This window comes from Sminthopsis crassicaudata, chromosome 4 (assembly GCF_048593235.1).
Source record: "Sminthopsis crassicaudata isolate SCR6 chromosome 4, ASM4859323v1, whole genome shotgun sequence".
Lineage (NCBI taxonomy): Eukaryota > Metazoa > Chordata > Mammalia > Dasyuromorphia > Dasyuridae > Sminthopsis > Sminthopsis crassicaudata.
The window spans coordinates 367,174,345-367,185,441 of record NC_133620.1 but is presented as its reverse complement, the minus strand read 5'-3'; the positions used below and the strand labels follow the sequence as shown (position 1 = coordinate 367,185,441).

The 11,097-nt window shown below is 35.6% G+C and overlaps 1 protein-coding gene across 2 annotated transcripts in view; it reads right to left on the bottom strand.

The window, feature by feature from the left end:
* Window positions 1-1,741: 1,741 nt before the first annotated feature.
* Window positions 1,742-11,097, bottom strand: part of VMP1 (vacuole membrane protein 1) — a 124,069-nt gene continuing 114,713 nt past the window's right edge. For both annotated transcript variants that reach the window (XM_074261965.1, XM_074261966.1), the window contains 2 exons: window positions 3,915-4,017; window positions 1,742-2,613 (listed from right to left, as the gene is read on the bottom strand). In XM_074261965.1, coding sequence (XP_074118066.1) covers window positions 2,470-2,613; window positions 3,915-4,017 — 247 coding nt within the window. In that variant the 3' untranslated portion in view covers window positions 1,742-2,469. The remainder of the gene's footprint in view (window positions 2,614-3,914; window positions 4,018-11,097) is intronic.

Sequence of the window (11,097 nt, the reverse complement as noted above, 5' to 3'; positions counted from 1 at the left end):
GCCGTCAAGTTCTTATTTTAATTTGTACAGATATAAAAGCCATCCATTTGTAAACCTCTCTTCCCACTAAGTTAGTGGGACATCCTCCTCTGCTTGTTGGTAAAAGAAAATCCAGGGACCACTTTTAATTTGTCTATTTTAGTGAACAGGACACCATAGTTTCTGAGAGGAACTAGGCAAGGAAATTAAATGATTTAGAACTGGGACATCTGATCATTTACTGATTATGAAGGGAGCAATTATTGGATTCAAAAGTGATTCATTTGGATTAGCCATCTAACACTTTCCAGGCAGTTCTGGAAAACTTAAAAGTTGTCACTACAGAATCCACCTCCTCAAATCCTGCAAGTTGATGGGTACACATGCAAATGGAATTTCTTGCCTTCTGAAAGTATACTCAAATTCATATGAATGAGACTTTCAAGGACTAGAAAATGCTTTAGGTAAAGAAAAAACTAACAGAAAACCTTCTTGACAAGTGACCAAAATCTGAATGTAAACAATGGGCCACTTGGAAAATAACAACAAAAATCCAAACCTTCACTTTTATAGATAAGTATCTAATCCCTATAGTTATTATGTGACTTTAGACAAATCCTTAAATCTTTCTCTGGCCCTCAGTGATCAGACATCCCAGTTCTGCTCAAGTGTTCTTGCTGGTTCCACCATGGCGTAATGATATCCCTTTGGATAGTTCTTTAATACACCAGAAGACTTCTTTTTTATCTATATTTAAGACCCAATACAAATAATTACACTTCAAAAAAATTCCTTGGAGGAAAACATGCACAGTAAGAAAGCAACAGCCCTTCCAAAACCACAAACTTGACTTTGGATAGTCAAAAAGGAAGCTATCTTCTTGCACAATAAACCTCTTAACTTATTTACTGAGTTGGGTCATGGAAGATATCAAAAATCTTCCAAACAATACTGTCTCCCTTAATGCTGCTCCACTGTGGCATGAAAGTGTTGCCATGTACTCAAATTCTGGATTTAAACCATGATGCTGGCTGATGTTTGAATGGGAACAAAGTTTGATGTGGATGGTCTGATGAAAGATACCAAAATGTCAGACAGCCCATCGACTGCTGTTGCCATGAGATCCAACAGTCAACATCAGTCTGATAAGCTATCTGACAGGACGGTACAGCCATGGAGATGTCACAGACGATGAGAGGTACAAAGTGGATATTCAAGCAGGATTGATGGAACATACATTGATCAATTTCACTTGAAATGAGCCTGAGGGAAAATATGATCTGTTGTTTGGTTAAAACCCAAATTCCATTCTAAACAAATAACCCGGATTACTTTTCCTAAAGGAAAAAAGAATGATCATTTCCCTCAAAGTTAATATGAAAGGACTAGGTCTCATTTGCCAGAAATTTCTGGGAACAACATTGGAAATAGTTAGACAAAGACACAAATTCATATTTGTTAGAATCAGAGCTTATGGTAATTTAAAGAAACAAAGGTGTGGCATTAAAAACAAAAATGATCTGATATCATGAAAGCAAATTTCATTCCTGGTCAGCCTGACATTTTTTCTATTTAAGTGAATCAGCAACCATTTCAAACTTTGAGCACTATTATCTAGGTTGGGTTAGTTGGAGATATCAAACACAGCAGGACAAGGCAGCCAGTCAGGTGGTAAAAGCTAAAAGACTGGGGGGGAAAAAAAACAAAAAACGAACCAAAAAAAAAAAAAAAAAAAAACAACTCAAGAAGACAGACACAATTCTGGAATGATCAAAGATGACTTTATATATAAAGTTTTTTTTGTTTTTGTGTGTGTGTGACTTCATTCTAAATATACAGAATAAAAAATGATGCCAGTTCACTTATGAGGCACCAGCCAGATTTTGCTTACACTGTTTTAAAATGTAAAAAGGCACCCCAGAGGTGTGCAAAGCATCATAAAATGACATTTTTTTTCTGGGTGGGTGAGGAAGGAGGGCTGGGCAGGATGGAATTTTAAATATCACCATGATAGGCATGCAAAGCTGTTATCCAATCTATTATCATTTATATACATTTTGATGATTTAGAAAAGAAAATGTACACTTATGTCAAGCCAAATAAACTTGATATATTTAGTGAAAAAAAAATTTTTTGAGGGAGGTGGCTTGAAGTATCTAATTGTATTGTTGTTCATTAATTTTGGAAGTAACTTAAGAGGAAATTAAATGCCACACACCATCCAACTCAGAAAACCCAACTCAGATTCAATTAAGAAAACTATATATCTTACCTTTACATATAAGCCTGTCAATTAAAAGTATGGACTAAATGCTTTCAAAAACAATTTTTTTTTCCAATACTGCCCCCAAGTCTCCCAGAAAAAAAATTATTAGTTTGGAAAAGGGGCAATTTTCCCCCTCTTTTCTCTGTTTACAATAATGCCAATTTAGTTAGAACCCATCAATTAATTATAGCTTCTGTGAATGGGCATGTCAAGTTGTATCAGCCTCATTTAGTTTTTTCCTCTGAGTACATTTGCTGCTGGATTCGCTTGGCATAACTTTGTGCCATGGAATTGACAATGGATAGGATGAAGTAGCACACCATGATAATGACTAGTTTTTCAAACATCCAGGACAACCAGTTTTCCCCCTGTAGGAATAAACAGAGAAAAAAAAAAAAAAAAAAAAAAAGCAAGAAAAGCTTTGTTAGTGGAGGGCAATAGAAAAAAGAATAAGAACTCTGAGCCTACGTTTCTACAAACATGAGCATTGGAACAACCTGAAATACAAATGGATACTAATTCATTACCTCTCCTGAGCTTGTGTCCACATGACCGTTATTCAGGCTCAAAGTAAGTGGCAAGGATCTGAGCCTAAAAAGGCCTGTGATGATGACCAGCAGCCATTTGGCCAAAGCCTTAATTCTACTCTCATTAACTTGTTATTGGGTTGGAAATAAAGCAAGTGTGAAATCATTTTATGTCATTCACTAAGCAAATGAGAAGTCATTATTCTTATACAGAACAGTTCAATTATAATGGAATTATCTGCAAATATAAAACTGAGAAGGCTGTAGGGGTTTTGCTCTTACTCCAGTATTTCTTTCACAGTAGATTGCTGAAGGAGACTCAAAAACATACTTTAAACAATCTAGTTCTGTCGAATGAGGGCAGCAAAGGACAACATGATGATTCTTTCAAATGCACTAAATCCAAGTTTCTAGTTCCTGTTTTATTCAGTCATCTTTTATAAGAAATTGGATGCATTAAATCCAAGTTTTTTCCCCCTAGTTTCTCATTCCTGTTCTATTCAGTCATCTTTTACAAGAAGTTGGATGTTTTCCCCCTTTCGAAAACTACTACTATGATTTCAACAGTTAAAGATCAGAGTCTTATCATAGTGCCTTGTGATTTATTTAATAATCAAGGGCTTGGTAAACAAAAACAAAAACATCTTTATTGCTTCCTTATTAGCCAAGTGAAACCTTAAGAATGAAAAAGAGCCACTTTTATTAATTACAATTACATTCAACACATTACCCAAGGCTGTGGGTTTTTATGTAATGTATTCAGAATGAATTTTTTAGCATTCTTATTTTTTTTATTATAGGTCCATTCAAGAAAAACAAAAATAGTTCTACTATAAGCTGATTTACCTCCTATGAACTCTTATCTGAGAATGAAAAACAAAGCAGAAGCAACTTTCTTTGGATAAACAACACTAATTTACATAAGAGCAAAGATAAATTCAAAATTCAGTGTCAAGAAACTTATATAAGAGATAAAAAGAATTCTTAACCTAGTTATAAAACAACCCCCATATTAATATCTAAAACAGGCAACTTTTTCTCTTCAGATTGTCTCCTTTCTATTAAGGATGCCGTGGCAAATATGTTCTGGTTAAAAATGCTTTGGCAGAGGTAAGAAGAAGGGAATGAGTTAAAAGTCTCACCTGTGGTATACCCTCCTCTGTCTTGTGGTGAAGCTTCTGCCGCTGAGCCTCCAAGTATTCTTGGAAAGGTTTCTGCAGAGAAGGACCTAGACTGGGGACAGCCCTGAAAGTAGGGTACAACCCACAGAAAGAAAAACATTTGGGGAGAAAGCAGAAAAAGATTTTTAAAGATCTGTTCTATTTACCACGCAGGCTTAAAAAGATAAAAGGAAAACCACAGAACACAGAAGAAAGATGAGTTAAGAAAAGCCAAGGCACAAAGAACTGATGCTATTATCTCTCTTTTCTGGAAAGGAAAAAGTTCTCTCTCACAAAAAGAGGCGAGAAAAACTGCTCCCAGCAAACCGATAGTGAGAAAGAAGGAAATGCATACTGGGAACACATTCTAATCTGACATTGTTCCTGCTGTTTCTTGAGAGAGAAAGAGAGAAAGACACACACAGAAAGATAAAGAGGAAGAGGGAAAGAGACAGCCGGAAAGGGAGAGAGATCTGCGGAGGACGTACACTACTGTAGTACAGAGAATAAAATGAATGACTTCTGAGAAGCCCCACATTTATCACCACCAGTTCCTGTAAGAACTGGTTTGAACCGATTAATAAGGAAATGACTTATGCTTGTGTCATCCCCAGTTAAAAAAGAAACTGCCCGCCCTCTCTCGGACTTGCCCCATCTTCTCAGAGGGGGCGGCCCTTTTCTCAAACTAAGTCCTTATTAGGACAATCTGTGCGTCATCCTTATCCAAAAAGAATGCATTAGCAAATTTAGGGGCACCTCCCACTAGTCAGAAGTCAGTCATTAACAAAGGAACAAAGAAGGAACTGTGAACCTTGAATCACTCCAAGCTTTATGGTGGATGATTTGCACAGAAACTACAGTACATTGCTAAACACCTTGTTCAGAGATGATTTGGATAGCGATCTCTGATAAGTTTATGTACTCTGAGCTCCCTCTCACCCATAATATGTGGAGGTAGTGCTGCTAAACCAGTTCAACAACTTATCAACCCAGTTCCTATTTTGTACACATGCTTGAGGGCATTTTGAAAATGGTAACTTGGGGTCACTTGAAATATAAAATATTTCTTTATTTTGTATTCCCCCTTTGATTTCCAAGACAAAAATAATCTTTCCCTTTGCAGAGGAAAGGGCATTCTATTATATAAATAGAATGTTTAATGCTCTCCCAATGTTTTTTAGCAGAAGACTCCCTTATTTTCTACACCTCTAAAAGGTGTGAAAAGTGGATTTAACTAGACATAACATCCACCAAAGAGGGAGGGAAAACCTTTGCCACCACTGACCAAAAGGCAACATATTTCTAACAATTCTATTATCTAATTCTAACTTTTTGTTTGATCTATATGATCAAACAATAAGTTATCTGTTGAACTCTTACTGAGTGCCTGGAACCATGTACTTTGGGAGACTGAAAAATTGAGAAAGATACAATCTCTGCCTAGGAGGAGAATTCAGATGAGGATTTTAATTGGGGGTGATAAGACACATTTACATGAAGCATTTCATGAACAAGACATATAATACAGTGCTGTGTAGTACCATATAAAGAGGTGTAGGCAAAATAGAAGGTGCTAACTTTGTAGTACTGAATAGCTGGTGGTCAGAAAAAGTAAGAACATTTTTAAGAAAGGTGAAGAGAACAGCAAAAACCCAGGAATGCCCGGGTAGTGAAGGGGTGTGAATGTGTATAAGTAACAGAAAGAAGATTGCATATTCATTCACTTAGTCTCTTTTCTAACTCTCAAGACAGTAGATTTTAAACCCTTCTTCCATTCTGCTAGCTACAACAGAAGAGGAAGAAATCTGACTGAGATGATCTGCTCCTTTATCAGTAGTGTCTCTTATTACAATGACAGAAACTGTAAATTTTCCTTCTAAGAGGATATATTTTTCACACAAGAAAAAGTAATTGCAATAAAATACATGTATAAGAGACTCTGAAAAAAACTGAGCCCTGTAAGATATTTCCTTTGGGAGCTGATTCATTCACTGGCTAAAAAAAAATTCTACTGAATGACTCGCAGGCAGAGTCATTCTAAACTTTGGGGAAACCCAGAGGAAGGAGATCATTTAAGGAGTAAATTATAAACCAAGACTGAATGCTAGGAAAGGTAAAATTATCAAATGGACTTTCTGGGGGGGTGGGAGAGATGAGAAGTCACATTAGGGATAAAGAAGGAAAAGTACACAGAATGGATAATGATCATTTAAAAATTGGACTAAGTACAATGTTTTAACATCTTCAGAGTTACATTAAAGTGTTGCAGAACATTATAGAAACATACTCAAGGAACAGCTTTAGAAGAAATATACTTGGACCAAAAATTATTAACTTTTCATACAAAGAGATACTGTCTATGATTCTATTTGGGGAGAAGGTAGATCATTATAAAAACTCTTTAAAGTACTAACTTAAGGCTTTCTTAATAAGTTAATGGTCAAAACTTCAATGTTTTCAAATCTATACATAAATCTAAAAAAGAATGAACTGAAATCTCTATTTAAGCTAGTAGATGTTGAATAACTTTATAAACTATTTCATCTTGCAGCTCCCCTTAAGTCCTTTGGTTAATATTAGCTAAATAATTTGACAATATAACTGGTTACTCTCATTTCTGAGCTGAAATCCTTGGTATATCAACAGCACTTTTGCATCAATGTTTTCTTCATTACTTTAAAAACTAGTTTAGTAATGGACTATAAAATGCCTGAAATTACAGCGCTTCCCCCTTCCCCCAATTGCTAAGGTGTTATTTAGGCAAACAATATATCCGTTCTTCAACCTCTTCCTTCCAAAGTAATTGTAAAGCCACAAATAGAAGCTAAAATGAATAGAAGGATTAGGGATTACAGCTTTAAGACTAACTGAAAATAGAAGCTGAGTTTGCTTATAAGTCATTTCTATCAGTGCATAATTGGTTTAGGCTATAGCTCAAGTGACATTTTGTAGAGAGTAGGGAACCTCCTGAGTAGGGTTGAGAAGATAACCTGCCTTATTCCATGTGGATGAGTTACTCTATCTGCCCATCAAAGGCAGTTTTGAGACAATCTGGAGAAAGACATACAGAGAGCTATTTTTTGGTTATATGTCATACTAAAAATACACTTAGATCACCCTGGCAAATAACCACTTGCCCTGGAAAAGCAACAATTTAGGAATAAACAAATTTGATATAACTTATTTTATTCCCTGTGTATCTTCCTAGGCTAGGAAAACATCTTTCAAATGAGTAAATTTTTAGCTTGGGAATAGTTTAATTTGGATAAATCTATCTCCTTCAGTAAATATTCTTTTGGTAACAATATAATGGGGCTTAAAACTGGGGAAAAGAGTTCCCCCCCCCTTTTTTGATGCCCATCACTGAATTAGCTGATAAAACAAAATTTTCTAAAAAACCAAAGACTTCTATCTATGGAAACTTTTAGAATGAGACACTGATACCAAGCAATCTTTGGGAAGAATACTATAATTCTTCCAGAGGTCTACTTATTTTCATACCTTGTCTATTGTAGCTCAGGTTTTTGTTATATACTACTCTCTGCTTGTGGGAAAAATTCATTGCTATTAACTCTTTGTATAATTGCTCATTCTTACTTAAAGCTTACTTTATTCTTCATATCCAGGAAAGGCTTAAAATCTTCCTGAGAACTATTCACAATTGGCAGAGGAGGTATGGTGAGTGGGTGGAATGATTAACTACTTGTGTTTTTCACAATACTTAATTTTTCATTCATTTTTTAATCCCAAGTACACACCCAATCCAAGCATGTCTAGAATTCATGGCTGCTCTTATTTTGATTTTTCAAGAGACTTTTCTTGCCTCTTATAACTCATTTAAGAATTATAATGCATTTAAGCATTCATTTAGTATTTTAAAAATAACAGTAAGAAACCATCACAACCTTAATACAAACCTCTTTTTTGGGATAAAGATATCAATATCAGCTGACTTGCCAGAAGTCTCCCTTGATTTGTTAGATTCAGTTTGGATTTTTCTGAGAGGTCTGAGCTTTATGCCAGTAAATGTCCCATAAAACATAGGAAACAATCCTTACTAAGAAATATACTGAATTCTGACATTTGTCTTATTTTTCTGACTTCCCAGGGTAGAGACACATAAAAATACCTCCTCATTGCCCCCCTACCCCATATCAAAGTGTGTCTAGGAAGGCAGAACAATTAAAATGTCTAAAATAACAAGGCAATTCAGGAACAAGTAAAACAATTTCTCTTGAATGCAAGCTTTGCTCTGACTCTGCTAGTCGCTCTTCAAAATACTGGGGTATCTATCAATATAGTTAGACAATTTACAATAGTTTTCCTGAAAAAAATGTTCCATGGGATATGCTCATGTCAATTCAAAGACAGGCTAAGTTTTGAGTCTTTTTCAATCTAAAGAAAAGCCATCAGAGCATCATTACAAATTAGAATTGTAGTCCAACTCGCTCAACTTACAATGAGTAAAATGAAGCCTGAAGAGGTTAACTTGCCTCAAAGAATTTAGATAACAAAACTGATTCAAAGCTAAATTCTTTGACTCCAGTTTCAGTCTTCTACTAGACATGGCACGATGTGTCTGGGTAATGGATTTTTAACTTTTTACTTGGAAGCCCCTTTATCATGCACTACTTTTTGAGTATTCATCTGAAAATTTGAATATGATTGATTCTATACTGTGAAGGATGAGGACACCAAAAGAATGAAAAAATAGATTAAAAATATATATATGGGGGGATGGGCAGCTGGGTGGCGCAGTGGATAGAGCACCAGCCCTGAATTCAGGAGGATTGGAGTTCAAATCTGGTCTCAGACACTTAACACTTCCTAGCTGTGTGACCCTGGGCAAGTCACTTAACCCCAGCCTGGGGTGGGGGAGGGGATATATATATATATAGAATCAGAATGCTCCTATCCAAAGTTGGATTTTATTATTTTTTAAAAAAGGATAAAATATTATTTTAATAAAATAATTTCCCAGCAGAAAATAATTAAAATAAAATTAATAAAATTAACTTTTTAGTCAAGAAGTATAAATAAAATAATAAATTAGATTATGATAAATAATTATCATAATCAAACAAGCAGAAAGAACACAGGATTTGAAGTGCTAGTTAAAATCCTCCATTTCCTTATCTATAAGTTATGAAGGTTGGACTAAGAGTATCTTTAAAATTCCTTCTTTCCATTCAAATCTATGAACCTATGAGAGAGTAATAGGGAGAACTAAAAAACCATAAGCATAAAAGTGATATAGGGATAACACAGAACATAGTTATTAAAGTAATGAATTCTCTGTTGAAAACACATACTGTCCCTTGGTATCAAGCATTTGGTAGAAGCAGAACAGTCAAGAACAGGGAGCAGACTACTAAGGGGTCTATAATGTGCCAGCCACTATACTAAGAGCTGGGGATATAAAGAAAGGCAAAACCAGCCCTGGCTCTCAAGAAGGTCCCAGTCTCATGGAAGAGACAAATATTCAAATAACTATAATTAATCAAACTACATACAATATAAATAAGAGATAATCTCAAAGGAAGGCACTAAGATTAAGGTGTGTTAGGAAAGGCTTGTTGCAGAAGGTTGGGTTTCAGTTGAGACTTTAAGAAAACCAAGAGGCTGTGAAGACAATGGCTCTAAAAACTCTACTAGCCTTAAAAATGGTTATATATATTTTTTAAAAGTGAAGGTGACTGACTTATTGTTAGAACAGAAGTTCCCCCCCCCAAAAAAAATCTTATTACATCAAAGGGAAGTCCTTATTCTTTCCTATCATTTCCCAACTTCTCCCCATATGTTCCTTATTTTATCATAAAGAAAAAATTATAAAAATGAGTCCTGTGTCTATGTCTCAGTGTTTTAAGCTTTGTTGTTTCCTTTGAATTAGAATTGCCATGGTACACAGGGATAGAACATTGAACTTGTAAGTCAAGAGAGATGGGTTTCAGTCCTGTTTCTGACATTTACTAGAAGACTATCCTTAGAACTCACATATACAAAAATGTTTATAGAAACTCTTTTGTGGTAGCAAGGATCTGAAAATTGGGTGGATGTCTATCAGTTGGGGAATAGCTGGATAAGTATGGTATATGAAGGTAATGGTTCTATAAGAAATAATGAACAGGCTGATTTGAAGGGGGAGGGAAACTGTTCCCTTCACTGAAACTGTGCTCCCTTATTATCACTGTGAAACTGTATTTCTTTTTGATCTCTGATCCCTTTTGGAGTCTCAGCCCCTCCTGGGGAAGGCATATGCCCCCCAGACAAGTTATCTTTCAGGGAAGCCAGAGCCTTTGATTCAATTAGAAATCTTGGTCAAAAAGCATCCCTTTGAATAGAAGATCTGGGCCGGATACTGAAAAGCATCTAAGCCTGGGAACCTTGGCTTCCTGAAGCCTCAAGACTCCTATTAAAGGGCAGTTACTGGACTCACTCCTTGAAGAGTCCCAAGCAGTTTGCTAGGACCCTGCCCACTGAAAAGGCATTCTCTTCTCAGTGCCAGATTCCATTTCCCTAATAGGACTTTGCCACTATAGAAATCAGTTTCTTAGCAAACTGGTTTATTATCCAATAATAAACTTTCATTTTTGTCAATTAGTAATTCGGAATTAAGTGAATTCTTTCACTTTGAACCTGCAGGCTGAACAAAAGGGGATTTTAACAACTTTCTTATTCCACTAATCTCATCACCACCAGAATCTAGGGGATACAAACCTTATCACAATGACAGCAGGATTATGTGATGATCAACTATGATAGATTTGGAAGAAGAGCACCATAGGGAAAATCATTTTCTTCAGATAAGGACAGATACCTGAGTACCTACTATATACTATGTTGTGACAAAAGAGATTTATAAATTGTGAAGTTTGTATGTGAACATACTTGAGACCCACAGTTCTTGTATACTCAGCTATGAATTTGACAAAACTGTTTCACAAGGGTATTAACACAATGCAAAGAAAGATATAGTATTACTTAGTAGCTACTGTGAAAAGTCATATGGTCTCCTCACTGAAGATCAGACTTTCAGGGCTCAGAAATAGCTGAAAGGCACATTAAAGACCATCTAGTCCAACTCTTTGAATTTGCAAACAAGGGAAATTAGAGCCCACAGAGATTAAGTCACACAAGCTTAAAGATAGAAGAGTTGGAATTTGAA